The sequence below is a fragment of the Trichechus manatus genome, unplaced genomic scaffold, assembly GCF_000243295.1.
Source record: "Trichechus manatus latirostris isolate Lorelei unplaced genomic scaffold, TriManLat1.0 scaffold00047, whole genome shotgun sequence".
In the NCBI taxonomy this organism is placed as follows: domain Eukaryota; kingdom Metazoa; phylum Chordata; class Mammalia; order Sirenia; family Trichechidae; genus Trichechus; species Trichechus manatus.
The window spans coordinates 14139791-14167365 of record NW_004443983.1 but is presented as its reverse complement, the minus strand read 5'-3'; the positions used below and the strand labels follow the sequence as shown (position 1 = coordinate 14167365).

The following is a 27575-nucleotide window of genomic DNA, read 5'->3' as shown; positions in this document are numbered from 1 at the left end:
TGTAAGGGGAGTTTCCCTGGGTTATGGCCTGTATCACCGTTTATCTTACAAGAGATAAAAGGAGAGAGAAAGAACCAAAGAGATAGGGACCTCCTACCACCAAGAAAGATGAGCTGGGAGCAGAGTGCATCCTTTGGACCCGGGGTCCCTGCACTGAGAAGCTGCTAGACCAGGGGAAGATTGATGACAGGGACCTTGCCCAAGAGCTGACAGAGACAGAAAGCCATCCCCTGGAGCTGGCATACTGAATTCAGACTTCTAGCCTCCTAGACTGTGAGAGAATAAATTTCTGTTTGTTAAAGCTATCCACTTGTGGTATTTCTCTCACAGCAGCACTAGATAACTAAGACAGAGGCCCAGCTAGCAATGGTACAGGATGTGTGTGCCTCAGCAAGGACATATGGTTATCGGGGAAGAGTGTCATTCTGTCTCATTGCAGAAACTGATGTTTTATTTTAGACGACAGCATTGGACATGATAGGGAATGGATGCTCTACCTTACGTGTAGAGGGGCGTTAGGGCAGATTTAACCCTTCTCAAAGCCTTCTAGGGGCAAAATCTATATGGCCTTCTAGTGACGTAAGTGATCTTTGTTATTTATTACTAATGTTTCAATTAAAAAATATTGTGGTTAAAACTTTTTTCAACTTAACTTTAAAAACACAGGATGCCTGTGCTTTTTGACCAAGACTTCTAAGTTTCTCCAAGTTCTCTTTTATCATCTTCATTCTTTTAATCTGGGCAACTGTGCACTAAAGCTCTGACACAACTACAACCTGAATAGAAGAAATAAGCCATTTAAAACTAAACATAAAACCTGATTTGGCAACACAAGAAAATACTTTCTCTTACTTTGGTTTTTATTTAATAACATACATAGAATTTTTTTTAAAAAGAATAGTAAGGTTGCTCATCAGATTGTAGGAATAGAGACCCAGGCCCAATCCAATTTCTTCTTTCAACTACTGTTTCAAAAACAATAAAAGAAAATATTTCAAATCATCTGAAAAAGAGTTCATTTTCAAACCAAACACAGGTTTTACTGTATGTGGAATATAGAAAGGCAATATAGCATTAGTGGTTTAGTGCTCAGGCTCTGCAGGTAGACAGACCTGTGTTCAATGCCCAGTTGTCTACCAATATGTATAACTTCAGGCAAGTAACTCTAAACCTGTTTATCTGTCAAATGTCAATTCAGTAGCCATTTCCTCAACCAACTTTCACTGGTTGAAGACTCAGATTAATCATTGCTCTCCCCTTCTTCTGAAACACGTGCCTAACACTACAGCTAGTAGACTATCCCCCTGGTATGCCAGCACACATTCGCTCACACCAGTTATCTATATATTTACCAAGAGGCAGTTGTGTTTGTTCCCAACCCTTTTTTATCTAACTGTATTTATTATAACGTAAGTCCATTAAATATTAAATAAAGTAATTAAAATGCGAAGGAAAAACAAAATTCTTGCTATAAAAACTAGATTGAATATTTGTAGTCAATAAATGTAGGCCATACTACCACCAATAACCACCCTGACAGGGAACACAACAGAGAGTCCCTGATGGAACATGAGAAAAGTAGGGTGCAGAACTCAAATTCTAGTAAAAAGACCAGACTTAATGGTCTGACTGAGACTAGAGGGACCCCGGAAGACATGGCCCCCAGACTCTCTCTCAACCCGAAACTGAAACCTTTCCCAAGGCTGACTCTTCAGACAAAGATTAGACTAGACCATAAGACATAAAATGATACTTGTGAAGAGTGTGCTTCTTAGCTCAAGTAGATACATGAGTCTAAATGGGCAGCTCCTGTTTGGAGGTGAGATGAGAAGGCAGAGAGGGACATGAGCTGGTTGAATGGACACAGGAAATCTGGGGTGGAAAGGAGGAGTGTGCTGTCACAGTGTGGGGAAAGCAACTAGGGGCACATAGCAGTGTGTATGAATTTTTGTATGAGAAACTAACTTGCACTGTAAACTTTCATTTAAAGCATAATAAAAGAAAAAAAAAAAAGCAGGCCGTAAGAAATTGCTGCTAAATTAGTTTTGGGTTATTGTTAGGTGCCATCAAGTCAGTTCTGACTTATAGCAACTCTGTAGAACACAGGAGAACTGCCCCATAGGGTTTCCTAGACTGTAATCTTTACGGCAGCAGAATGCCAGGTCTTTTCTCCCGTAGAGTGGCTAGTGGGTTCAAACCACCGACTTTACATTAGCAGTCAAGCACTTTAACCACTGCGCCACCAGGGCTCCTTAGTTTTGGGTGGAACAACTATAAAATTATAAAAGATTGAGAAAAATCACATTCTAAAAGAAGCTGTACTCATACTGTTTCACAAGTAGCTTTAAGTTGCTGTTCCACTTACATTAAAAAAAAAACCCCTGAAAATCATGGATGGCACATCATGGTTATAGTTTAAGCAAAACAGACAAAATGAAAACTCCAGTTAGTAATCCCTAACTCTAGAAAAAGGCATTGCCCCTAAATCAAAAGACTTACTAATGAATCTATATTTATAGAGTTTATTTAAATATATATGCAATACATACTAATTTTTGTGATTCTCCATTTTAACTGATTTTCAATTAAACATGTAACAGATTCAAACCAATTTTTAACAAATACATACCTTTAAAAATGTCTCACTGGAGTATAAAATGCTGAGAAATTTCTATCAAAATAAATAAAATCATGCCACATTCATAAAATGTAAAATTTCACCATGAAAGACTAATTTGTTTTAATATATTTGAGAACGTCATCAAATGCTTTCCTAGTAAGTAATTCTACTCATAGCAGAGATGGGTTAAGAAAAACATTAAAACAAGTAGGACTGTTCTATAATTTTCCTTTGTAGACAAAATAGGCTCCTTTATAAATTGGTAGCATTCTTAATACATAAATTGGACCCACACACCCAGTACTACTTAGGATAGAGTCTTTCTATTTCTTCTAATATTGTGCTTTGAGTTAATTCATATATAGTATTTAAGGATATTCACTTCATTTCTGACTTCATCCCATATCAGATTTAAATCTAGCACTACACTAACACTCTGCTTTTATTGGGAAGTGTTTCAGCTACATGAGAATTCTGAATTTAAATACTAATCCTCAAAAAATTCTTCACTGGAATTATTAATTATTTCTTTCAACAAATATTTGCAGAGAGCCTACCACATACTGGCATGTGCACTGTGGGTAAAGTGGTGAATATGCATGGCCTCTGCTCTCCTATACTCAAAGTCTAAAAGTGTACAGTCAATTGACCTGGAAAGTGGAAAGAAGGCAGAGGCTTTGGAAAATTCAGGCTTCAAATCCTAGCTCTACTATCTACTATGCATTAGGCCAGTTCAATAATTTCTCCCTTTATAAAATGAGTTTAATAGCAACTATTTCACGTAGTTATTGTAATGATTAAATGTGAAAATACAGAAAGTGTCTAGCACTACGATGAAAACATTACTAAATATTCAAAACATCCCCAAATTCAGGGCCTGACACATACAATCTATTCAACATTTACTGAATGAATAATAGGTTGAATGAATAAAGAAAACTTAAGTGCCTTTTCCAAAGAAAGTGCACCAAAGTACGGTCATGCACTGCATAACGTCTGTTCGGGCAAAGTCCAACCGCATATACATATATGGTCCCATGAGGTTTTAACAGAGTTCAGAAATCCCGATTGAAGAACGGGATATAACAAATTTAGGCACGTTGCACTTGACAATCACAACAATCCTCAAAAATAAATAAAAAATTCTCCAAGCTATTAAAGGATCAGCTCCATGACAGCTACAAAGTTAATGAAAATCCAAGAGGGACCCATATCAGATATGCAGAAATTGCTAATGACACAGATTGAGGACTGTCTTAATTTATCTAGTGTTGCTGTAACAGAAATACCACAAGTTGATGGCTTTAACAAAGAGTAATTTATTCTCTCCCAGGATGGGAGGCTAGAAGTCCAAATTCAGGGCAGCAGCTCCAGGAGAAGACTTTCTCTGTTGGCTCTGGGGGAAAATCCTTGTCATCAATCTTCCCCTGGTCTAGGAGCTTCTCAGCACACGGACTCCGGATCCAAAGGACATGCTCAGCTCCTGACTCTTCCTGCTTGGTGGAAATGAGGTCCCTATCCTCTCAGCTCACTTCTTTCTTTTATATTTCAAGAGAGATTGATTCAAGACACAACCTAATCCTGTAGACTGTATCCTGCCTCATTAATATAACTGCTTCTAATCCTGTCTCATTAACGACAGGCAGAAATTAGGATTTATAACACATGAAAACTACATCGTTACAAAATGTAGGACAACCACACAATACTAGGAATCATAGCCTAGTCAAGTTGACACACATTTTTGGGGAACACAATTCAATCCATAACATTCCACCCTTTGGTCCCCCTAAAATTCATGTCTTTGTCACATGTAAAACACATTCACTCCATCATCCGAAAACCAAACCCGTTGCCATCGAGTAGATTCTGACTCACTGCAACCCTATAGGTACCATCCCAAAAGTGTTAAATCAACTCCAAGTGCAAATTCCATCCTGGGGCAAAAATTCCTCTTCACTTGTGAACTCTAGAATACAAGTTACCTGCTTCCAAAGTACAATGGTGGAACAGGTGCAAGGTAGACATTACCATTACAAATGGGAGAAACTGGAGGGAAAGAAGTGGTAAGAGGCACCAAGCAAGTCAGCAGAACACATTACATTAGCTCTCAAGGCTTGAAAATAATCCTCTGTTCGGATATAAGGAAAAGATTAGTCTGAAGGACTAATGGACCACGGCTACCAAAGCCTCCACTAGACTGAGTCCAGAACAGCAAGATGGTGCCTGGCTACCACCACTGGCTACCATCACAACAGAGGGTCCCGGACAGAGCTGGAGAAGGATGTAGAACAAAATTCTAACACACAAAAAAAGACCAGATTTACCAGCCTGACAGAGATGGCAGAAACCCTAGGAGTATGGCCCTCAGACACCCTTTTAGCTCAGTGGTGAATTTGCTCCCGAGGTTCACCGTTCAGCTGGGGACTGGACAGCCCCATAAAACAAAATGGGACTAATGTGGCACAGCAGTCCAGGGACAAGGACTAGAGGGCAGGAGGGGTCAGGAAGGCTGGTGATAGGGAATTCAAGGTTGAAAACGGACAATGTTGACATTGCATGGGGTTGGTAACCATTGTCATACGGCAATATGTGCACTGTTTAATGGGAAACTATTCTGTTCTGTAAACCTTCACTTAAAGTACAAAAAAAAAAAGAATTATCTATGTGAGATCCAAGAGACAACAGCAACTCAAAAGGTTTGATGGGAAGCCTAGGCATCAGTGAGTTGAAGATAATGGTGACAGAATAATTTGGAAAAGGATAGTGAGAATAGCAGCACAACCGGAAGAATGTAATCAATGTCACTGAATTGTACACGAAGAAATTTTTGAAATGGTGTATTTATGTATATTTTTACCAAAAAAGAGAAAAGGTCCTCCAAGATAGAGAAGGGAGAATGTTGACATGTTGTGGGGTTGTTAATCAGTGTCATAAAACAATATGCTTACTGTGTAATGAGAAACTATTTGTTCTGTAAACCTTCACCTAAAGTACAATAAAAAAAAAATTAAAAAAGAAAATAATCTTCTGTTCTCTGAGACCATTTAGGCAATGGCCCTGCCTTCCAGACTCTGGGTGTTGGCCACCCTCTCCAGATTCTAGGTGGAGGCCCCTCAGCCCTGGGCTTCCACTCCACCTCCGAGGCCCCCTGGGATGGCAACTCTGCTCCCTTAGATTAGGGCGGCTACATTCTCCTAGTCTGTCTAAGTGGTGAACCTACCCTCTCGGCCCCAGCAGGCCTCGTTCTTCTGCCCCTTAGGCATGGCAGACCCACCCCCTCAGCTTTGGGCAGCAGTTCTGGCCCCATCCTGCTGGCACTCGTGAACAGCAGCCCCACACTCCAGAACTGAGTTGGTGAAGATCTGACTCTCTGAAACCTAGGAGGCCGTGGCCTCACCCTTTGAGACCCCAGAGGTCATGGCCCTACCCTTTGAGACTGAGGCAGCTCTGCTTCCTGTGCTCCTTGTCCCTTCAGCTTCTGTTTCCTGGCCTCTCAGCCCCTTGGGCCTCTTGGGCCGGCCTGGCCTCTGCCCTGCTCAGGCAAGTATTACAAAGTCTTTAGCTCTACCAGTAAGTGGCTGGAGGCACCCTACTTTGCCAGTAAATCTTGGCCAGAAGGCACTCAGCTCTCTCACTTCATGGGTCAGCAAGCCTAGCTCCACCAGTAAGTGCCCAGAGGCACCCCACTCCACCCGGAAAACTCCTGCCCAAAGGCAATCAGCTCTCTTGCTCCATGTGTTGGCTCCCACATAGTCTAGCACTGGTCTCCTGGCTCTGTTGCTGCCATTCCTCTGCTGTGACTTCTCATCGTCTGCACCATCTCTGGTGTTACAGCTCTCCTCACTTCATTCTGAGCCCTCTCTAGGATTGTCTTTGATGTCTATAATTCCACCAACAGTCTCTTCAAGGCAATCTAGGCTTTTACTGTCAGGCACTTTAAAACTCTTCCAGCCTCTACTCATTCAGTTTCAAAAGTGCTTCCACATTTTAGGTTTCTGTTAGACCAGCACCCTACTCTCAGTACTAAATTCTGTCTTAGTTATCTAGTGCTGCTAAAACAGAAATACCGCAAGTGGATGACTTTAACAAACAGAAATTTATTCTCTCACAGTCTAGAAGGCTAGAAGCCCAAATTCAGGGCACCAGCTCCAGCGGAAGGCTTTCCTTCTCTTGTCGGCTCTGGGGGAAGGTCCCTGTCATCAATCTTCCCCTGGTCTAGTAGCTTCTCAGTGCAGGGACACAAGGTTCAAAGGACGTGCTCTGCTCTTGGCTCTTCTTGCTCAGTGGTAACGAGGTCCCCCTCTTCTGTGCTCGCTTCTCTCTTTTATATCTCAAGAGATTGATTCAAGATACAACCTAATCCTGTAGATTGTGTCCTTCCTCATTAACGTAACTGTCTTGAATCCTCCCTCATTAATATCACAGAGGTTAGGATTTACAACACATAGGATAATTACATCAAATTACAAAATGGAGAACCACCACACAATACTAGGAATCACGGCCTAGTCAAGTTGACACACAATTTGGGAGACACAATTCAATCCATAACAAGGATCAAACACAAAAGTGAATCTCTCTCAGCACACTGCCAATCACTGCTAAGGCATGAAGCTTGTTAGAGATGCTTAAAGAAAGAGCAGGACCAGAGTACGATATCAAGTTTAGTGCTAGAGTTCTGGGTGGTTCAAGCGCTTTAAACAATGTTTTTCACTGCATAATGTGTAAGTGAGTGGTGAGTCTGCAAGTGCTGATGTGAAGGCAGCAGGAGAATTTGTTGAAACTTTAGATAAACTAATTGTAGAGGAATGTTACTTGCCTCAGCAAATTTTTAATATGGATGAAACCTCCTTATTCTGGAAGCGAATGCCTGAAAGGACCTTCATCCGTAACATGTCGTTCGCACAATATCCAAATCACATAATGTCCTATTTCACAGAACGTACTGTGGACATTAAGTGATGCATGACTATATGCATATTCTTTTAATCCAACTATTGTGCAAAATATAGGTAACTACCACCTTTCTCTTCATTTTATGCTCTTCTTCCATTTTTGCCTTAAAATACTTAGATATGTTAAAGCATGTAAGCATGGCATCTAGAAACAAAAAAGGAGAACTAGAAGTTAATTTTTTAAAACCTCATGCGGACCTAAACTGCATACTTTTACCTAAAGCCAAATCTGGTCCAAAATTTAAGTAACAAAAGCATAAATTAATAAAGTATCTGATCAGAAAAGCTCAGGCCCTCACTATAAAACATGCCGAAGTTAATTGAGCACGAATCTAAACCAATTCATGAGTACATAAAAAGATGAACCGATTTAGTCTCTGAGCATTATTTTTAATATTATTCAACATTTTAAAGTGTTACTGCAAGAAAATACTTTAATATGAGTAAAATCATTTTATAAATGCTAACATTTACCTGCTTGAGTCCTTCATCAGTAAGTTTGTCCTGGTTGCCTACATGCACTTTCTGAAGTAAAGGACAATGAGAGGCCACCGCAATAATAGAGGTGTCAGAAAGCTGCTTACACCTGTAGGCTGTATACCTAAGAAGTCCAGGACACTTAAATGCTAAAACACACACGCCAGTGTCAGACATACTGCGACAATCAGAAATGTTGATTTCAATTATATTCTGACTTCTTGACGCGATTTTTTCCAATAATTCATCAGTGACCTATAAGAGAGAAAGAAGTTTAAATTTTTGCTAAAGATACTTTCTATTCTTTTATTAAACTTCCCCAATACATAAATAGATTATAGCATTAACACTACAATCAAAACAAAATTTTTATTTAGTAGTAAAGCATAACAAGAATATATGTGTAGTTTTAAGTAGTAGCCTAAAATCTATCATTATTGGGAAAACTTACTTTAATCAAACCTTCAACTTCACGAAAACTCACCACAAACAAAACTGTACTGAGATTTTAAATGTTGTTTTCTATTTTTAGCCCAGCAAACAGTGATCAGTCCCTCATGATTTATGAAACCATTTCACTATACATATATATATATAAATTTCATTTGTTTTGTCACTTCAATCAGAATACTATCTCACCTATAGCTTAGAAAACATGACATCACTTTGTATGGTATCAGTATACCAAAGATTATATGTCCATGTCAAACAGCTTTTCTTGGAAGACTAATGTTAAATACAAGTAATTGTAAAATTCACCTGGTAAAAAACTCTCATGGACATTTAAATTTAAAAAAAAATAGACAGCTACATACTCCCTGCCCAACCAAATTTTCAAAAAGGAAAACAGATTTAATGTTGTCCACGTTCTTTGGGTAGAAATAAGGGAGAAAGAAAACACACACTATGAGGTTTAAAATGGCAGAAGGAAAGAACTAAAGTATCAAGGAGCACCAAAGATAAAGAGTTAAGGCTGAAATTATCTTTATGCTTGTTGGAAACAGCACAAACACAGGCAGCTCCCATAAAAGCTAAACTTCTGACATATCTCTCCTTTTATTTATTTATTTATTTTTTTCATCTCCAGACCTAACTACCAGCAGCAGTGGAGAGCTATTCTTAGTCTAAGTTTGTAATAAGTAGCTCAGACATTCAAGGTTAATACAGTAAACAGCCAATGGATTACTTCACACTTGACTTGTCTCCACTCTATTGCCTACAACTAACCAAATACCATTCTGCCTGGACTCACATTTCATGAACCCAGGCAGGTAAATGACTAATTCTGTAATTGTTTTAAACCTCTTAAGCAATGACACAGAAAGAGAACAACCTATATACAAACGCTCTGGAACTTGCTTATTTAACGTATGTGTGTTGTTGAAACACTACCAGTGGAGTGCTGGAGCTGGCTCTAATCCAACTCCCAACAGCCAACTGTGTGCATCTCTTTCCAAATCTGCATTCAATGACATCACATGGGTAGCTTGAAATTAGCCATGATAGGAGGATTTATATCATGGAAATTGGCAGATACAGGCAGTTTCAGGATTACTAACGGGATTCGTTCCTAAGTGTGTCTTTAAGAATTTGTAGCTAAGTCTGAACAGGTGCATCCGGTTCTTATTCAGCCTACTTTAGTGCAAGAAAAGGCTTGAAGCCTTTTCTATGATTTAAAAGCTGTACCGGCAGCAAGTGAAGGTGATTATCATGAAAAATTTGTTGTGGGTGGGGTTGGTTCAACTGTTTCAAAGTGAGGGCAAATTTACATAACATTAAAGGGTAAGTACCAGTGGTCTGTAACTTGGAAGGTGACTGCCTGTACTATAAAAATCAGGGCTCTTTTTTTCTTTTTTTGGCGGGGTGCGGGAGGTAGGTGTGAGCCAATTGTTAAAACATTTACAAACACACCACTATATACTACTAACATAGTATGGTAGGATTTAGAGTAGGTTTAGAATAGTAAAATTCTATTCTTACTGGATATTTTTACATATTTCCAATGTCATGTACTGACTACCAAGTTTGAAGAGTGAATCAAAAAATCCAACAAACTGCAATCAGCACCATTAACTCTTTTTTCTTAATTTATGCCACCATATAAACATACTGGGTAGCTGGGTAAGGGGCGGGGGAGGATTAGAAAGTGCATCAAAAAGATAGTTTAAAAAAAAAGTAAGCATATTTTGCTCCCACTTCTTCAACTAAAATACAGAGAAAATAATAATGTCTACTCCTAGGACTGTTGTGAGGATTAAATAAATTAACAGGTATAAGACCCTTAGAACAGTAAATGGCACATAATCAAAAAGCCAAAGCCACTACTGTCAAGTTGACTCCAACTCATACTGACCCTATAGGACAGGGTAGAGCTGCCCAATAACGTTTCCAAGGAGGGGCTGGTGGATTCAAACTGCCGATCTTTTGGGTAGCAGCCGAGCTCTTAACCACTGTGACACCAGAGCTCCAAATGGCACATGGGCAGTATTATATAAATGTCTGCAATTGTTTTCTACTATTACATTAACATTCATGTTATTGTTGTTAGTTGCCATCAAGTTGGCTCTGACTCATGGCAACCTCATGTATAACAGAACAAAACGCTGTCCAGTTCTACACCATCTTCACGATCATTGGTATGTTTGAGTATACTGTTGTAGCTATTGTGTCAATCCATCTCACTGAAGGTTTCCTTTGTTTTTGTCGGCCCCCTACCATACAAGATGTGCTTTCTTAGCGATTAGTCTCTCCTAATGAAGTGTTCAAAGTGAGTCAAAGTCTAGCCATCCTCACTTCTAAGGAACGTTCTGGTTGTTCTTTTGGCAGTCCATGGTATAGTCAATATTCTTAACCAACACCACAGTTTGAATACATCAATTCTTCCTTTTTCATTATCCAACTTTCGCATGCATATGATGCAATTAAAAAGACCATGGCTTGGGTCAGACACATCTTAGTCATCAAAGTGACATCTTTGCTATTGAAAACTTAAAGAGGTCTTTTGCAACAAATCTACCCAATGTACCACGTGATCTGATTTCTTTTTATTATTATCATTGTGCTTTAGATGATGGTTTACAGAGCAAATTAGTTTCTCATTAGACAAATACACATATTGTTTTGTGAAGTTGGTTGCCAACTCACGACATGTTAACACTCTCCCCTTCTTGACCTTGGGTTCCCCATTTCCATTCGTCCAGCGTTCCTGTCCCCTCCTGCCTTCTCATCCTTGCCCCGGGCTACTGTGCCCATTTACTCTCATATACATGTTGTTAAGCTACATGTATTACTGTTTGTTTTATGGGTCTGTCTAATCTTTGACTGAGGGGTGAACCTCAAGAGTGACTTCAGCACTGAGTTGTCCGGAGGCCATACACTCGGGGTTTCTCCCGTCTGTCAGGCCAGTAAGTCTGGTCTTGTTTTGTGAGTTTGAATTTTGTTCTACATTTTTCTCCAGCTCTGTCCAGGACCCTCTATTGTGCTGTCAGAGCAGTCAGTGGTGGTAGCCAGGTACCATCTAGTTGTGCTGGACTCAGACTGGTGGAGGCTGTGGACGTCGTGGTCCATTAGTCCTTTGGACTAATCTTTCCCTTGTGTCTTTGATTTTCTTCATTCCCCCTTGCTCCAGACAGAATGGGACTAATGGAGTTATCTTACATGGCCACTCACAAGCTTTTAAGACTCCAGACACTACTCACCAATGTAGGATGTAGAACATTTTCTTTATAAACTATGTTATGCCAAATGAGCTAGATGCCCCCTGAGACCGTGGTCCCTAGCCCTCAGCCCAATAACTCAGTCCCTCAGGGAGTTTGTATGTGTCTATACAGCCTCTATGACTTTGCCTGGGACAAGCTGTACTGGCTTCCCCAGTACTGTGTACTGTCTTACCCTTCACCACAGTTACCACTGATCTATTGTCTAGCTAGTGTTTTCCCTCCGCACCCCTCCCCTCCCTCGTAACCATCAAAGATTAGTTCTTGCTGTGTATAAACCTTCTCATGAGTTTTTGTAACAGTAGTCTCATACAGTATTTGTCCTTTTGTGATTGACTTATTTCACTCAACTTAATGCCCTCCAGATTCATCCATGTTGTGAGATGTTTCACAGATTCATCATTGCTCTTTATCATTGCATGTATATACCATAGTTTATCCATTCATCTATTGATGGGCACTTAGGTTGTTTCCATCTTTTTGCTACTGTGAATAATACTGCAATGAACATGGGTGTGCACATGTCTATTTGTGTGGTGTCTCTTATTTCTCTAGGATATATTCCTAGGAGTGGGATTGCTGGATTGTATGGTATTTCTATTTCTGGCTTTTTAAGGAAGCCTCATATCACTGTCCAAAACGTACCATTTTACATTCCCACCAGCAGTGCACAAGAGCTCCAATCTCCCCGCAGCCTCTCCAACATTTGTTACTTTCTGTTTTTGTGATTCGTGCCAGTAAAGTCGAGGTGAGACGGTATCTCACTATAGTTTTCATTTGCATTTCTCTAAGGCTAGTGATCCCAAGTATTTCCTCATGTGTCTGTTAGCCACCTGAATATCAAAGTGTCTGTTCATATCCTTTGCCCATTTTTTAACTGGATTATTTGTCTTTCTGTTGTAGAGGTGTTGGATTTTCCTACAGATTTTAGCAATTAGACTTGTGTCAGATTTGTCATAGCCAAAAATATTTTCCCAGTCTGTAGGTTCTCTTTTTACTCTTTTGGAGAAGTCTTTTGATGAGCATCAGTGTTTAATTTTTTGAAGATCCCTGTTATCTAGCTTATGTTCTGATGTTTGTATATTGTTAGTTATGGTTTGTATCCTATTTATGCCGTGTATGAGGGCCTGTAGCATTGACCCTATTTTTTCTTCTATGATCTTTATACTTTTTGGTTTTATATTTAGGATTTTGATCCATTTTGAATCAGTTTTTTGTATGGTGTGAGGTATGGGTCCTGTTTCATTTTTTTACAGATGGACAACCAGTTTTGCCAGCATCATTTGTTTAAAAGAATATCTTTTCCCACTTAATGGACTTTGGGCCTTTGTGGAAGATCAGGCGTCTATAGATGGATGGATTTTATTCTGGGTTCTCGATTCTGTTCCATTGGTCAACGTCTCTGTCGTACCAGTACCCTCTTTTGACTACTGTAGCTGTGTAGTAGGTTCTGAGGTCAGGTAGTGCAAGGCCTCCTACTTTATTCTTCTTTTTCAATAGTGCTTTACTTATCTGGGGCCTCTTACCTTTCCCCATGAAGTTAATGACTAGTTCTTCCATCCCTTTAAAGAATGCTGTTGGTATCTAGATTAGGATTGCATTGTATTTATAGATGGCTTTGGGTAGAATTGACATTTTCACAGTTGAGCATGGTATGTTTTTCCATTTATGTAGATCTCTTTTGGTTTCTTGCAGTAGTGTTTTGTAGTTTTCTTTGTATAGGTCTTTTACGTCCCTGGTTAGATTTATTCCGGAGTATTTTATTTTTTTAGGGGCTCTTATACATGGTATTGCTTTCCTGATTTCCTTCTCATAGTTGTCTTTATTGGTGTATAAGAATTCAACTGATTTTTGTATGTTTATCTTGTATCCTGCTATGCTACAGAATCTTAGTTCCAGTAGTTTTCTTATGGAGTCTTTTGGGTTCTCTATGTATAGTATCATACCATCTGCAAACAGAGACAGTTTTACTTCTTCCTTACCAATTTGGATGCCCTTTCTTTCTTTTTCTTGCCTTACTGCTCTAGCTAGGACTTCCAGCACAATGTTAAATTGTCAATTCTGACTCACAGCAACCCTATAGTAGGAATGGTGATAAAGGGCAACCTTGTCTTGTTCCTGGTCTCAGGGGGAATGTTTTCAGCCTCTCTCCGTTGAGAATGATGTTGGCTGTTGGTTTAGTACAGACGTCCTTTATTATGCTGAGGAATTTCCCTTCTTTACCTATTTTACTAAGAGTTTTTATCAGGAATGGGTGTTGGACTTTGTCAAATGTCTTTTCTGCATCGACTGAGATGATCATGTGATTCTTTTATTTATGTGGTGGATTACGTGATTAGTTTTCTAATGTTGAACCATCCTTGCATACCTGGTATGAATCCCACTTGGTCATAGTGTATTTTTTCACATGATGCTGAATTCTATTGGCTAGAATTTTGAGAATTTTTGCGTCTATAATCATAAGAGATACTGGCCTGTAGTTTTCTTCTTCTGTGGTGTCTTTGCCTGGTTTTATTATCAGGGCTATGCTGGCTTCACAGAATGAATTTGGAAGTCTCCTTTCCTTTTCTATGTTTCAAAATAGTTTGAGTAGTACTGGAGTAAGCTCTTCTCTGAATATTTGGTAGAATTCTCCAGTGAAGCCATCTGGGCCAGGGCTTTTTTTTGATGCGAGTTTTTTCATTACCTTTTCAGTCTCTTCTCTTGTTATAGGTCTATTCAGATTTTCTACTTCAGTTTGTGTTAGTTAAGGGTAGGTGATGTTTTTATTTTGATTAGTAAGGTTGTTAATTTTAAGGTTAACTTGAAATTTAACCCTATCTTCCTAAGTTTAAACCAGTCTTTTATTATTTGATATTGCCTTGATCTCCTCTCCATTTGAAAGCTCTATACCTACACCATTTATTCCCTCTTTCACTGTTCTGATGTTGTTGACATGTCTAGTTCCCTGTTGTAAATTTTCTAGTTTTGTTTTATCCTGGAGAGATCATTTGATTTCTTGACTGCTGCTTTCATAGACATTGATCGTTGATCCACGCAGAATGAAGTTGTTGACAACTTCCATTTCTTCTGTATTTATTATGATAATGTTTATTGGTCCAGTTGTGAGGATTTTCATTTTCTTCATGTTCAAGTGTAATCCATACTGAAGGTTCTAGCCTTTGATCTTCATCAGTAAGTGTTTGAAGTTATCTTTATTTTAGTCAAGAAAGGCCGTATCATCTGCATATCACTGTCAGTCTGTCATACTATAGTGGCTTATGTGTTGCTATGATGCTGGAAACTATACCATTGTATTTCAAATACCAGCAGGATCGCCCAACGTGGATAGGTTTCAGCGGAGTTTCCAGAGACTAAGACAGACTCAGAAGAAAGGCCTGGCAATCTACTTCTGAAAATTAGCCAATTAAAACTCTATGGATCACAACAAAGTATTGCCCAATATATGTTTATGATGTAACTTTCCCAAAAAAGAAAAAGTTTAATAACTTTTTTTAAAAGGAAATGAAAAAAAGGGGAAGACAAAGACAAGAGATTAAGAAGCAAACCCAAATTAGAAACCAATATTAAAGAATATCACATACACCATGAGACCCTGGCTTTAAAGTGAATTCACCAAAAACCATACTACTAATGCACAGAATTGTAGATTAAGTCGGAGCTCTGGTAGTGCAGTGGTTAAGAACTTGGCTGCTAACCAAAAGTTCAGCAGTTCGAATCCACCGGCTGCTCCTTGGAAACCCTACAGGGCAGTTCTACTCTGTCCTGTAGGGTCGCTATGAGTCAGAATCGATTAGATGGCATTGCGTTTGGTTTTTGGTTTGGGTATCTTGAAAAAATACAACATGAAAAACATGATTTCTGAAGAGTAATAAACATATTTTTTAATTAAGTCAAATTGAGTGTTTCTTTGAATCAGATTCCATACCTGCTGACGACTACTAAGATCCAGCTGCTTCCAAAACTGGAAATCTAAACAAAGATCACGCCAGTACTTGCAAACCAATGATGCAGAAAGGCAACGTTCATCCAGGGACAAATTGGAAAATATCTGTGAAGAAAAAAGGAACTATATGATAATACACGCTAAATATTTTAAAGGCACAGAGAAGGGTTTTTAATTATTAGTTATAAAGATTAACTTTTTAAAACACAAAATAATGTTGCATACAAGTGGCCATTACTAGAAGAGTTATTGTTAAAGGCTGCTCTAAAGAGAAAATATGGTACAGGAGTTAGGAACATGGGCTGCTGTTACATTTTGGGTAATAAGCATGAGGAAGGGAGTAGGAGGATATGTGCACATGTGCTTATATTTTAAAAATCTGAAGGATAAACCAAAAACTATTTAAAAAATTCTTACCTTTAGTGGGAAAGACAAAAAAAGTAGAAGGGGAGCCAGATGAATATGTCTAGTTTTATAGTTCTGACCTTGGAACCATCTGAACATTTTATATGATTTTAAAAAACAAAAATAAATCCTAAAAAGGGCACTTCACTTCTATGGTGTTTTTTCCAGAAACCCATAATCCCAGTCTCATGATGAGATAAGCATCACACACAACCAAATGAGGAACATTCTACAAATATCTAATTAGAATTCCTCAAAAAACTGAAGTAGTGAAAAGCAAGGAAAAGCTGAGAAACTATCACTGATCAGAGAAAATTAAGGAGACATAACAACTAATGCAATCCTGGATTGGATTCTGGAAAAGAAAAGGGGTATTAATGGAAAAACTGGCGAAATCCAAATAAAAACTACAGTTTAGTTAATAGCAATGTACCAAGATTAGTGTCTTAGTTTTGACAAATATACCGGAGTAATGTAATATGATAAAATTAGAGGAAACTAAACTGGGTGAGAAGTATACGAGAACTCTATGCACTGTATTTGCAACTTTTCTGTAAATCCAAAATTACTCCAAAATGGAAAGTTCATTTTTAAAAAAAGATTTAGAAAGGTAGATCATAAAAATATGGTTGGGGTCAGAGTTAGGACCAACAGATTTTTAAAAATTAAAAGATATATCAACCAATATAATGTGTGGACCATACTGAGATCTTGAATTGAACCAACTATAAAAAGATACTTCTGGGAAAATCAGATAAAACTGAACACAAAATAGTGATTAGATGATTTAAATGAAATTATTCTCCACTTTTTAGGTTGTGATTATATTGTAGTTACATTGGTACTGTGGTTAAATTACTTTCGTAAAGCTATTTATCCATATCAGATACATGCTTTAGTGTTTATGGCTGAAATGAAATGATACCTAGAATTTGCTTTCAAATGCTTTAGCAAAAACATAAAAGTTGGCCAGAGATATATAAAACAAGAATGGCACAATATTAAACTGCCAGAGCTGGTTGAAGGATACATGGAGGTTCATTATACTTACTTTCTAGTTTGGTTTCTGTATAAAAATCCCATGCTGTTAAGTGCGAAATTTAAAAAACTATGGACTTTAACAATAAATTGTTAAATATAAGTTTGAATTATGGCTTCACCATTAACTGTAACTAAACTTATAAACTTTGGCAAGTTACCTAACCTCTCTATACCTCCATTTCTTTATGTTTAAAATGGAGTAATACAGTATTTACCTCAGAGGATATTGTGAGGACTAAATGAGAATAGATAAAGTTATTGAAACAGAGTCTAGTACACAGCAAGTAGTATACAAATGATTCCCATTATCACTATGACCTAAAATAACTTACCTCTGTACACCCAAAAGATGTAGACATCTAAGCTAGAGTCTCTACCATGTTTAAATCTTGAGCCTTGGGAAAACAACAGCTTCCCTTCACAACTATAGGTAGTCAATAAATTCAAATCATGACAAACCACGTTTGACTGTCTTGTTGTGTGTGTGTGCGTGTGTGTGTGCACGTGTGTATCTTACCATTAGTAATATGTACTACATACAATGTTGCAGCATGTGATTTGCTACGGTTATCATTCTCAGATGTTCACTTGCAGATGGTGAATGTTATGATTTACTATTCAAAACACTGCTGTATAGCAGGTAATGGCAATGATAATGAAAACTAAATAAATAAACAAATAAGGTATTGGGCTTACATTAGAACCAACTTAGGACAGAGTCCTCGAAACCCTGTTTTAAGTTGGGTACTACCTGTACTGTTCCTCCCCCAAGGGTGTACCGAGAGGTAAAGAATACGCATAAGGATCACCTAGTGAAACTTCCAATGACGGTCAAGATGGAGCAACTTGCTACAGCGTCTCACTCCCATTCATTAAACCTAAAACCTCTAAACAACATACTAAAAGCAATTACCTAAAGACTCGAAAAGTTAATAACAATCAGGTTGGGGAGAGGAGTCAAACCTTAAAGAATGACTTATAATGGGGATGAGTTTCCTGGGGTTTTCTTTTGTTAATTTTTGTTTTTTCCTTTTATCTCCTAGCTTAGAACTGAGGGTGGCCCCTGTGAGGAACTGCACAGCAGGTACAAGCAATAAAAACTCAGAGGAAAAACCTTTTTTTTTGGACAGAGGACCAGGAAAATGGGTCTCTGAAAGACAGACAGGGAAGGGTCCTCATTTTTTTCTTTTCTTTTTTCCTTATCTTTTCTCTCTATGGCCTTGTGGCAGCTGCTCAGGCATCTAAACTCCAAAAGTAAGCTCAATTTTCTGGCCGGAAAGGGGACTCCCTGGTCCAAAGCATGTGGAAGGAATTCCATTAATTTTTTTCTTACCACTTCACCATGAAATTAGTCCCAGTTGTGCAAAACTACACAGCAACACAGGTGGCTGTAACTGAAAGAAATTCCATCTTTCTAGCGAGAGGACCAGGAAAAGGGATCCTCAAAGTCAAAGAACATGAAGGAAGCGTCAGAGAAGAAATCTGAAAAAAGAAAAACCTGCTAATTCTGTGTATGAATTGACATAAGACCCAAGCTCGCCACTAAACTTCACATACACAGAAAAAAAACAAAGCAGCACAGCAAAGGTGCTGAAAACTGAACTCACTGGAATCAGAGTTCAAAGAATGAAAGAAAGAATTTGTAAATCAAACCTAACCTGATTGACTACATGCTAAAACAAAACAAAATAAAATTCTATTGACAAATGCTGAGTTAATAGGATCCAGAGTATTTCACTGTAATATTTAAAATATCCAGGATACAATCCAAAGTTACTCAACATAAGAAGGAAAAAAAAGTGATCATTTCTGAAGAAAACAAGACAATCAACATTGCCAAACAAGATGACACAAATGATGGAGTTATCAAAGACTTTAAAACACCTGTTACAGCCATAGTCCATGAGGTAAACACTCATGTATTTCTAAGACATTCTCAACAAAGAAATACAAATTATAAAAACAATTAAGTGGACATTTTAAACTGAAAAATACAAGAGATGAAATGAAAAATTATTAGAAGAGCTCAGTAACAGAATAGAGATGACTGCAGAAAGGCACAGTGAACTAATAGATGAACAGAAACTAGTCAATCTGAAGAACAGGTGGAAAAAATGCAAAGAGCTCCAAGGATCTGTGTCAAAATATCAAACAATCTAACTTTCATGTATTGGAGTCCTAGAAAAAGAGAATTAACAGAATGGTACAGAAAAAACATATTTGAAGAAATAATGGCTGTAGGCTCCCCAAAGTTGCTGGAAGACACAAATACAGAGATTCAAGAAGATCAGGAAACCGCAAACAGGATGAAGTCTAAGAAAATTATACCCAGGCACATCATAATCAAACTACCGAACACCAAAAATAAAAAAACAAATCCTAAAATTAGCAACAAAAGCAGGACACATAACATAAAGTAGAGTATCATTCAAATCAAAACAGATTTCTCATCAGAAATTGTGGAGGGCAGCAGACAGTGGTAAAACTTATTAAAGAGCTGAAAGAAAAGAATTGTCAGCCCAGAATTATACATACAGGAACACTATCCTTCAGGAATGACAGCAAACACAGACATATTCCAAGGAAGGAAAATTAAGAGAATCTATTACCAAGAGAATTGCTCTAAAAGAAATGCTAGAGGACGTTCTTGAGACTGAAGGGAAATGACAACAGAGAAACCTAAAACTTCAAAAAAGGAAGAAAAGCATCAGAAATAATAAATATCTAAGTAAATATAATGGACACTTAAGTTCTTTATAATATTTATGTCAGTTATAATAAAAACACAACAGTTTATTTTCAAAGTATACAGATGTAATATATATGTCAACTATAACATAAAGGAGGGAAAAATAAAGGGGCCTTCATGGTTAATAAGGCTTCTAAATTTTATTTGGAGTGGTAAAAGTAGACTGTGAAACATTAGGTATGAAACATTAGATATTGTAATTCCCAGGGCAACTGCTAAATATGCAATATAAAGAAATACAGCCGAAATCCAAAAACCCAGTAAATAAGATAAAATATATACATATATATACACAATCAAAAAAACAGAAAAGCAAAAAAACTAGAGGCACAAAAACAGAAGGGACATTCAGAGAACAATTAAAATGGCAAACTTAAATCTAATCATATAAATAATTACATTAAATCTAAATGATCTAACACGCCAATTAGAACACAGATTGCCAAGTAGATTTGAAAAAATAAAACTTATCTATACGGTATCTGGAAATCCTGGTGGCATAGTTGTTAAGAGCTATATGGCTGATAACCAAAAGTTCAGCAGCTCGAATCCACCAGGCACTCCTTGGAAACCCTACGGGGCAGTTCTACTCTGTCCAATAGGGTTGCCATGAGTCAGAATCGACTCAACAGCAACAGTTTTGGTTTTTTTGGTTTTATATGGTATCTACAAAAAATTCACTTCAATGACACAAATAGGTTAAAAGTTAAAAAAAGGAAATTTTATATATCGTACAAATAATAAAAGAAAGCTGGAGAGGCCGTACTAGTAGGAGACAAAGTAAACTTCAGAACAAGGACAATTACCAGGGATAAATTTGGAAAATTCAAAACACATAAAAATTAAACAACACACTCATAAACAACCAATGGATTAAAGAAGAAATCACAATGGAGATTAAAAACATACTTTGAGATGAATGAACAGAAAAACATACCAAAATTTATAGCATATAAATGTAAACAACTGCATTAAATAAGAAAGATCTCAAATCTAACCTAACCTTTCACCTTAAGAAACTAAAAAAAAAAAAAAAAAAAAGAGCAAACAAAAAGCAAGCAGAAAGAGGGAAATAATAAAGATTAGAGCATATATAGCCACCAGGGTCCCGTGGCACAATGGCTTAAGAGCTCAGCTGCTAACCAAAAGGTCAGCAGTTCAAACCCCACTAGCCACTCTTTGGAAATCTGTCCCATAGGGTCACTATGAGTCGGAACTGACTTCACAGCAATGGGTTGTTGCTTGTAGAGCATATATATATATATAAAGGAAATAGTGAATACAAAAACCAACAGAGATAATCAACAAAACCAAAAGTCGAGTCTTTGAAAAGATCAACAAAATTGACAAAACTTTTAGTTAGACTGAACGAGAAAAATAGAGAAGACTCAAATTACTAAAGTCAGAATTGAAAATAGGAACACTACTACTGATCTTGCAGCAATAAAAGGAATTATAAGAGAATACTAAGAGTATGCTAACTGTATGCTAACAAATCAGATAACACAGAATGGAGTGGATAAATCCCTAGAAACGCACAAACTACAAAAACTGACTCAAGAAGAAATTGAACATCTGAATAAACCTATAACAAGTAAAGCGATTACATTAATAATCAAAAAATTTCCAACAAAGTAAAGCCAAGGACCAGATATCTTCATTGGTGAATTCTATCAATTATTTAAAGAACTAACAACAATCCTTATCAAATTATTTCTAAAATTAAAGGAGGAGGGAACACTTTCTAGTTCATTCTATGAAGCCAGCACTACTTTGCTACCAAAGCTAAACAAAAACATACCAAGAAAACTACAGACCAACATCTCTTATGAATATATATGCAAAAATCCCCAACAAATACTAGCGGCTGAATTCAGCTGCATGTTAAAAGGATTATACAATTGACCAAGATCTATCACAGTAATGCAAGGGTTGTTCCACATACAAAAGTCAATGTAATACAACATATTAATACAATGAAGAAAAAAGCAAATCATCTCAGTAGAAGCATGTTATGAATTGAATTATATCCCCCCCAAAATATGGGTCTGAATCCTAATTCCTATAAAACCTATGGATAAAATCCTATTTGAAAATAGGGTTTTCCTTGTTATCTTAATGGGGCCATATCAGTTTAAGGTATGTCCTAAACCTAATCACTTCTGAGTTATAAAAACAGCAGGTTAGACACAGAAGTAAGCCCAAACAGGGGTGGGAGAGAGAAGCCAGGTGAAGACTGATAAGGAACCAAGGAATGCCAGACCACAGACGCTGAAAGAGATAAGGATCTTCCCCCAGAGCTAACAGAGAGCTGTCCCCTATGGCCAGTGCCCTGAATTTGAATCTTACAGCTTCCTGAACCATGAGAAAATAAATTTCCGTTCTTTATAGTCATCCACTTATGGTATCTCAGTTACAGCAGCACCAGATGAGTAAGGCAAAGCAAAAAATGCATTTGACAAAATATAGCACCCTTTCATGATAAAAACACTCAAGAAACTAGGAAAAAAAAGGAACTTCTTCAACCTGATAAAGAGCATCTATGAAATGCCCACAGCTAACATCATACTTAATGAAGAAAGACTGAAAGCTTTCCTCCTAAGATCAGGATGAAGACAAGGACGTCTGCTCTTGCACTTCTATGCAACATTGTACTGGAGGTCCTAACTAGTGCAAGAAAAAGAAGAGGCATCCAAATTGGAAAAGAAATAAAGCTGTCTCTATTCACAGACAGCATGATCTTATACATAGAAAATCCTAGAGAACCCACACAAAAAACTACTAGAACTAATACTTCAACAAAGTTGCAGGATATAAGATCAGCACATTCAAGAATCAGTTGTATTTCTACACACTAGCAATAAAAATTCAAAAATGAAATTAAAAAAACAATTGCATTTATAGTAGCATCAAAAAGAATAAAATTTTTAGGAATAAATCTAACTAAGAAGGTGCAAGACTTGTACACTGAAAACTACAAAACATTGTTGAAAGGAATTTTAAAAGACCTAAGTAAGGGGAAAGACATCATGTTCATGAATTGGAAAACTTACTATTGTTAAAATGTCAATATTCCCCAAATTAATCTACAAATCCAATGCAATCACTATCAAAATTCCAAGTACCTTTTTTGCAGAAATAAACAAGCTGAACTAAAAGTCATACAGAATTTAAAAAGACCTGGAATATAGCCAAAACAATCTTGAAAAAGAGCAACAAAGTTGGAGGATTCACATTTGCCAATTTCCAAACATACTACAAATCTACAGTAATCAAAACAAAGTGGCACTTGCATAAGGACAGACTTATATATCAATTGAATAAAATTAAGAGTCCAGAAATAAAACTAAACAAATGATAGTCAACAAGACCATTCAATTTGGGAAAGAATAGTCTTTTCAACAAATAGTGCTAGAACAACTGGATATGCACATGCAAAAGAATGAAGCTGTACCACTCCCTCTCACCATATACAAAACTTAAATAAAAACAGATCAAAGATTTAAATGTAAGAGCTAAAGCTATAAAACTCTTAGAAGAAAAAAACAAACCCATTGCCACTGGGTTGGTTCCAACTCACAGCAACCCTATAGGACAGAGCAGAACTGTCTCACAGGTTTTCCATGGCTATAATCTTTATGCAAGCAGACTGTCACATCTTTCTCCCATGGAGCAGCTGGTGGGTTCAAACCTCCAACCTTTCAGTTAGTAGCCAAGCACTCAAACACTATGCCACCAGGGTTCCTCTCTTAGAAGAAAACACAGGAGAACATAGGAGCAAATCTTTGAAGCCATGGATTTGGAACGCAGTCTTAGATATGACACCAAAAGCACAAGCAACAAAAGAAGAAAGTAGATAGAATGGACTTCATCAAAATTAAATGAAAATATTGCTTGTCACCCACTAGGATAGATTTTTTTTTTTTAATTTTTTAATTGAAAATAACAGTGTTGATGAGGATGTGGAGAAACTGGAACCCTTATACACTGCTTAATGGGAATGTAAAATGGTGCAGCTGTTGTGGAAAAGCTTGGCAGTTCCTCAAAAAGTTAAAGATAGAATTACCATGTGATTCATCAATTCCACTTCTAGGTATATATCCAAGAGAACTGAAAATGGGTGTTCAAATAAAAACTTGTACATGAATGTTCATAGTAGCATAATTCATAAAAGCAAAGTGTAGAAACAACCCAAATGTCAATCAACTGATGCATGGAAAAACAAAATGTGGTATATCATACAATGGAACATTATCCAGCAGTAAAAAGGAATGAAGTACTGACACATGCTACAACAAGGATGAACCTTGAAAATATGCTGAGTGAAAGAAGGCAAACAAAAAAAGCCACATATTGCATTTATATGAAATACCCAGAATAGGCAAACCTATAGAGACAGAAGGTGAATTAGTGGTTGCCAGGGGCTGGGGGTGGAGGAGAATGGGGACTGACTGCTTAATGGTAACGGGAATTCTTTCTGGGGTAACAAAAATGCTCTGGAACTAGATACAGCTGATGGTTGTACCAAAAACCCAACCTATTGTCACTGGGTTAATTCCAACTCACAGCGACCCTACATGACACAGTAGGACTGCCCCTATAGCATTTCTATGGCTGTAAACTTTACAGAAGCAGACTGGTACATCTTTCTCTCCCAGAGCAGCTGATGGGTTAGAATTACCAGCCTTTCAGTTATCAGGCTACTCCCTAACCACTGAACTACCACAGCTCCTTGATAGTGGTACAGCATTGTTAATATACTAAACGTCACTGAATTGTACAGTTTAAAATTGTTAAGATCGTGAATTTTAGGTTATATCAATTTTACTTCAATTTATAAAACAAATAAGTATGTGGTTTGATTTTCAAAATATTTGGCTATTTCCCAAATTTTTCTACTATTGCTGTTTTTGTCAGGTGCCAGTGTCAGTTCTGACTCAAAGTGAGCTATATACAATAAAACGAAACACTGCCCAGTCCTGAGCCATCCTCACAATCATTGCTATGTCTGAGCCCATTGCTGCAGCCAATATGTCAATTCATCTCATTGAGGGTCTTCCTCTTATTCAATGATCTTACCAAGCATGATGTCCTTCTCCAGGGACTGGTCCCTCCTGACATGTCCAAAGTACATGAGATGAAGTCTCTCCATCCTTGGTTTAAAGGAGCACTCTGGCTATTCTTCCAAGACAGACTTGTTCGCTCTTCTGGCAGTCCATAGTATACCCAATATTCTTTACCAACACCACAATTCAAAGGCATCAATTCTTCTCCAGTCTTCCTTATTCATTGTCCAGTTTTTGCATGTATATGTGGTGACTGAAAATACCATGGTCTGGTGCACCTTAGTCCTCAAGGTGACATCTTATCAACACCTTAAAGAGATCTTTTTCAGCAGATCTGCTCAATGCAATACATCGTTTGATTTCTTGACTGCTGCTTCCATGGGCGTTGATTGTGGATTCAAGTAAAATGAAATCCTTGACAACTTCAATCTTTTCTCTGTTTATCATGATGTTGCTTAATATTCCAGCTGTGAGGATTTCTGTTTTATGTTGAGATATAATCCATACTGAATGCTGTAGTCTTTGATCTTCATCAGTAAGTGCTTCAAGTCCTCTTGACTTTAAGCAAGCAAGATTGTGTCATCTAAGTATCACAAGTGGTTGATATTATGCTGCGTGAAATGTCAAAAGGACAAACATTGTATGATCCCACTTAAATGAAATGACAAGAATAGGCAAATGTACAGAAACCAACCTTTATCAGTGGTAACCAGGGGCAGGAGAGAGGGGAAGAGTGGCAGCCATTGTTTGGGAAGCAGTGAGTTTTTGTTTATGGTGACGGGAAATTTGGCAACGATTAAGAGTGGTGGTTGCACGATATGATTAATGCAACTCACATACTAAATTGTATACCTGAAAAATGCTGAATTGCCAAATGTTGTGTTATATATATTTTTACAATTAAAAAAAATTAAATCCAAAATAAATAAATATTACAGGTTGTTAATGAGCCTCCCTCCAATCCTGATGCCACGTTCTTCTTCATACAGTCCAGCTTCTCAGATTATTTGCTCAGCATACAGACTGAATAAGTATGGTGAAAGAATACAACCTTGACGCACACCTTTCCTGATTTTTAAATCACATAGTATCCCCTTGCTCTGTCTGAGTGACTGCCTCATGGTCCAAGTACAGGTTCCTCATGGATACAATTGTTTTGGAATTCCCATTCTTCACAATGTTATCCATAATTTGTTATGATCCACACAGTCGAATGCCTTTGCGTAGTCAATAAAACACAGGCAAATATCTTTGTGATATTCTCTGCTTTCAGCCAAGATCTATCTGACATCAGCATTGATATCCCTCATTCCACATACTCTTCTGAATCTGGCTTGCCTTTCTGGCAGTTCCCTGTCTATGTACTGCTGCAACCATTTTTTAATTACCTTCAGCAAAATTTTACTTACATGTGATATTAATGATAGTGTTTGATAATTTCCACATTTTGTTGGATCATCTGTCTTTAGAATGGGTACAAATATGGATCTCTTCCAGTTGGTTGGCCAGGTAGCTGTCTTCCAATATTCTTGGCATAGACAAATGAGGACCTCCAGCAAAACATCTCAGTTGGTATTCCCTCAATTCCTGGGGCCTCGACTTTTGCCAATGCCTTCAGTGCATGTTGCATTTCTTCCCTCAGTGCCATTGGTTCTTGAGCATATGCTACCTCCTGAAATGGCTGCATGTTGACCAGTTCTTTTTGGTACAGTAACTCTGTGTATTCTTTCCATCCTCTTTTGATGCTTCCTTTTACCAATAGAATCCTTCAAAATTGCAAATCGAGGCTTGAATTTTTTCTTCAGTTATTTCAGCTTCAGAAATGCAGAGTGTGTTCTTCCCTTCTGCTTTTGTAAACTCCAGGTCTTTGCACATTTCACTATGATACTTTACTTTGTCTTCTCGAGCAACCCTTTGAAATCTTCTGTTCAGCTCTTTTACTTTTTCATTTCTTCCTTTTGCTTTAGCTACTCGATATTCAGGAGCAAGTTTCAGAGTCTCTTTTCGGTCTTTTCTTTCTTTCCTGTCATTTAATGACCTTATGCTTTCTTCATGTATGATGTCCTTGATGTCAAAACACAACCCATCTTCTCTTCAATCATTTGTGTTCAATGCATCAAATCTATTCTTGAGATGATCTTCAAATTCAGGTGGGATGTACTCAAGGTTGTACTTTGGCTCTCACAGACTTGTTTTAATTTTCTTCAGCATCACCTTGAACTTGCATATGAGCAATTGATGGTCTGTTCCGAAGTCGACCCCGGGCCTTGCTCTGACTGATATTGAGCTTTTCCATCATCTCTTTCCACAGATGTGGTCAATCTGATTCCTGTGTATTCCATCCAGAGAGGTCCACATGTATATGTTGTTGAAAAAAGGTATTTGTAATGAATAAGTCATTGGTCTTGCAAAATTCTTTCTACTAGTAATGCTTAATTTGATTCAATTGTACTTGGAAAACAAATGCTGTATGAATCACTTCTTTTAAATTTATTGAGACTTGTTTTATGTCCTAGCATATGGTCTATCCTACAGAATGTTCTATGTGGCTTGAAACAAATATACAATCTGCTTCTGTGTGGTAGAGTGGTCTATGC

The 27575-nt window shown here is 37.6% G+C and overlaps 1 protein-coding gene across 1 annotated transcript in view; it reads right to left on the bottom strand.

The window, feature by feature from the left end:
• FBXL17 (F-box and leucine rich repeat protein 17) overlaps nucleotides 1-27575 on the bottom strand; it is a 567698-nt gene that overhangs the window by 522884 nt on the left and 17239 nt on the right. The window contains exons 2-3 of the mRNA XM_023732005.1: nucleotides 15700-15822; nucleotides 8053-8310 (exon numbers count right to left, since the gene is read on the bottom strand). Coding sequence (XP_023587773.1) covers nucleotides 8053-8310; nucleotides 15700-15822 — 381 coding nt within the window. The remainder of the gene's footprint in view (nucleotides 1-8052; nucleotides 8311-15699; nucleotides 15823-27575) is intronic.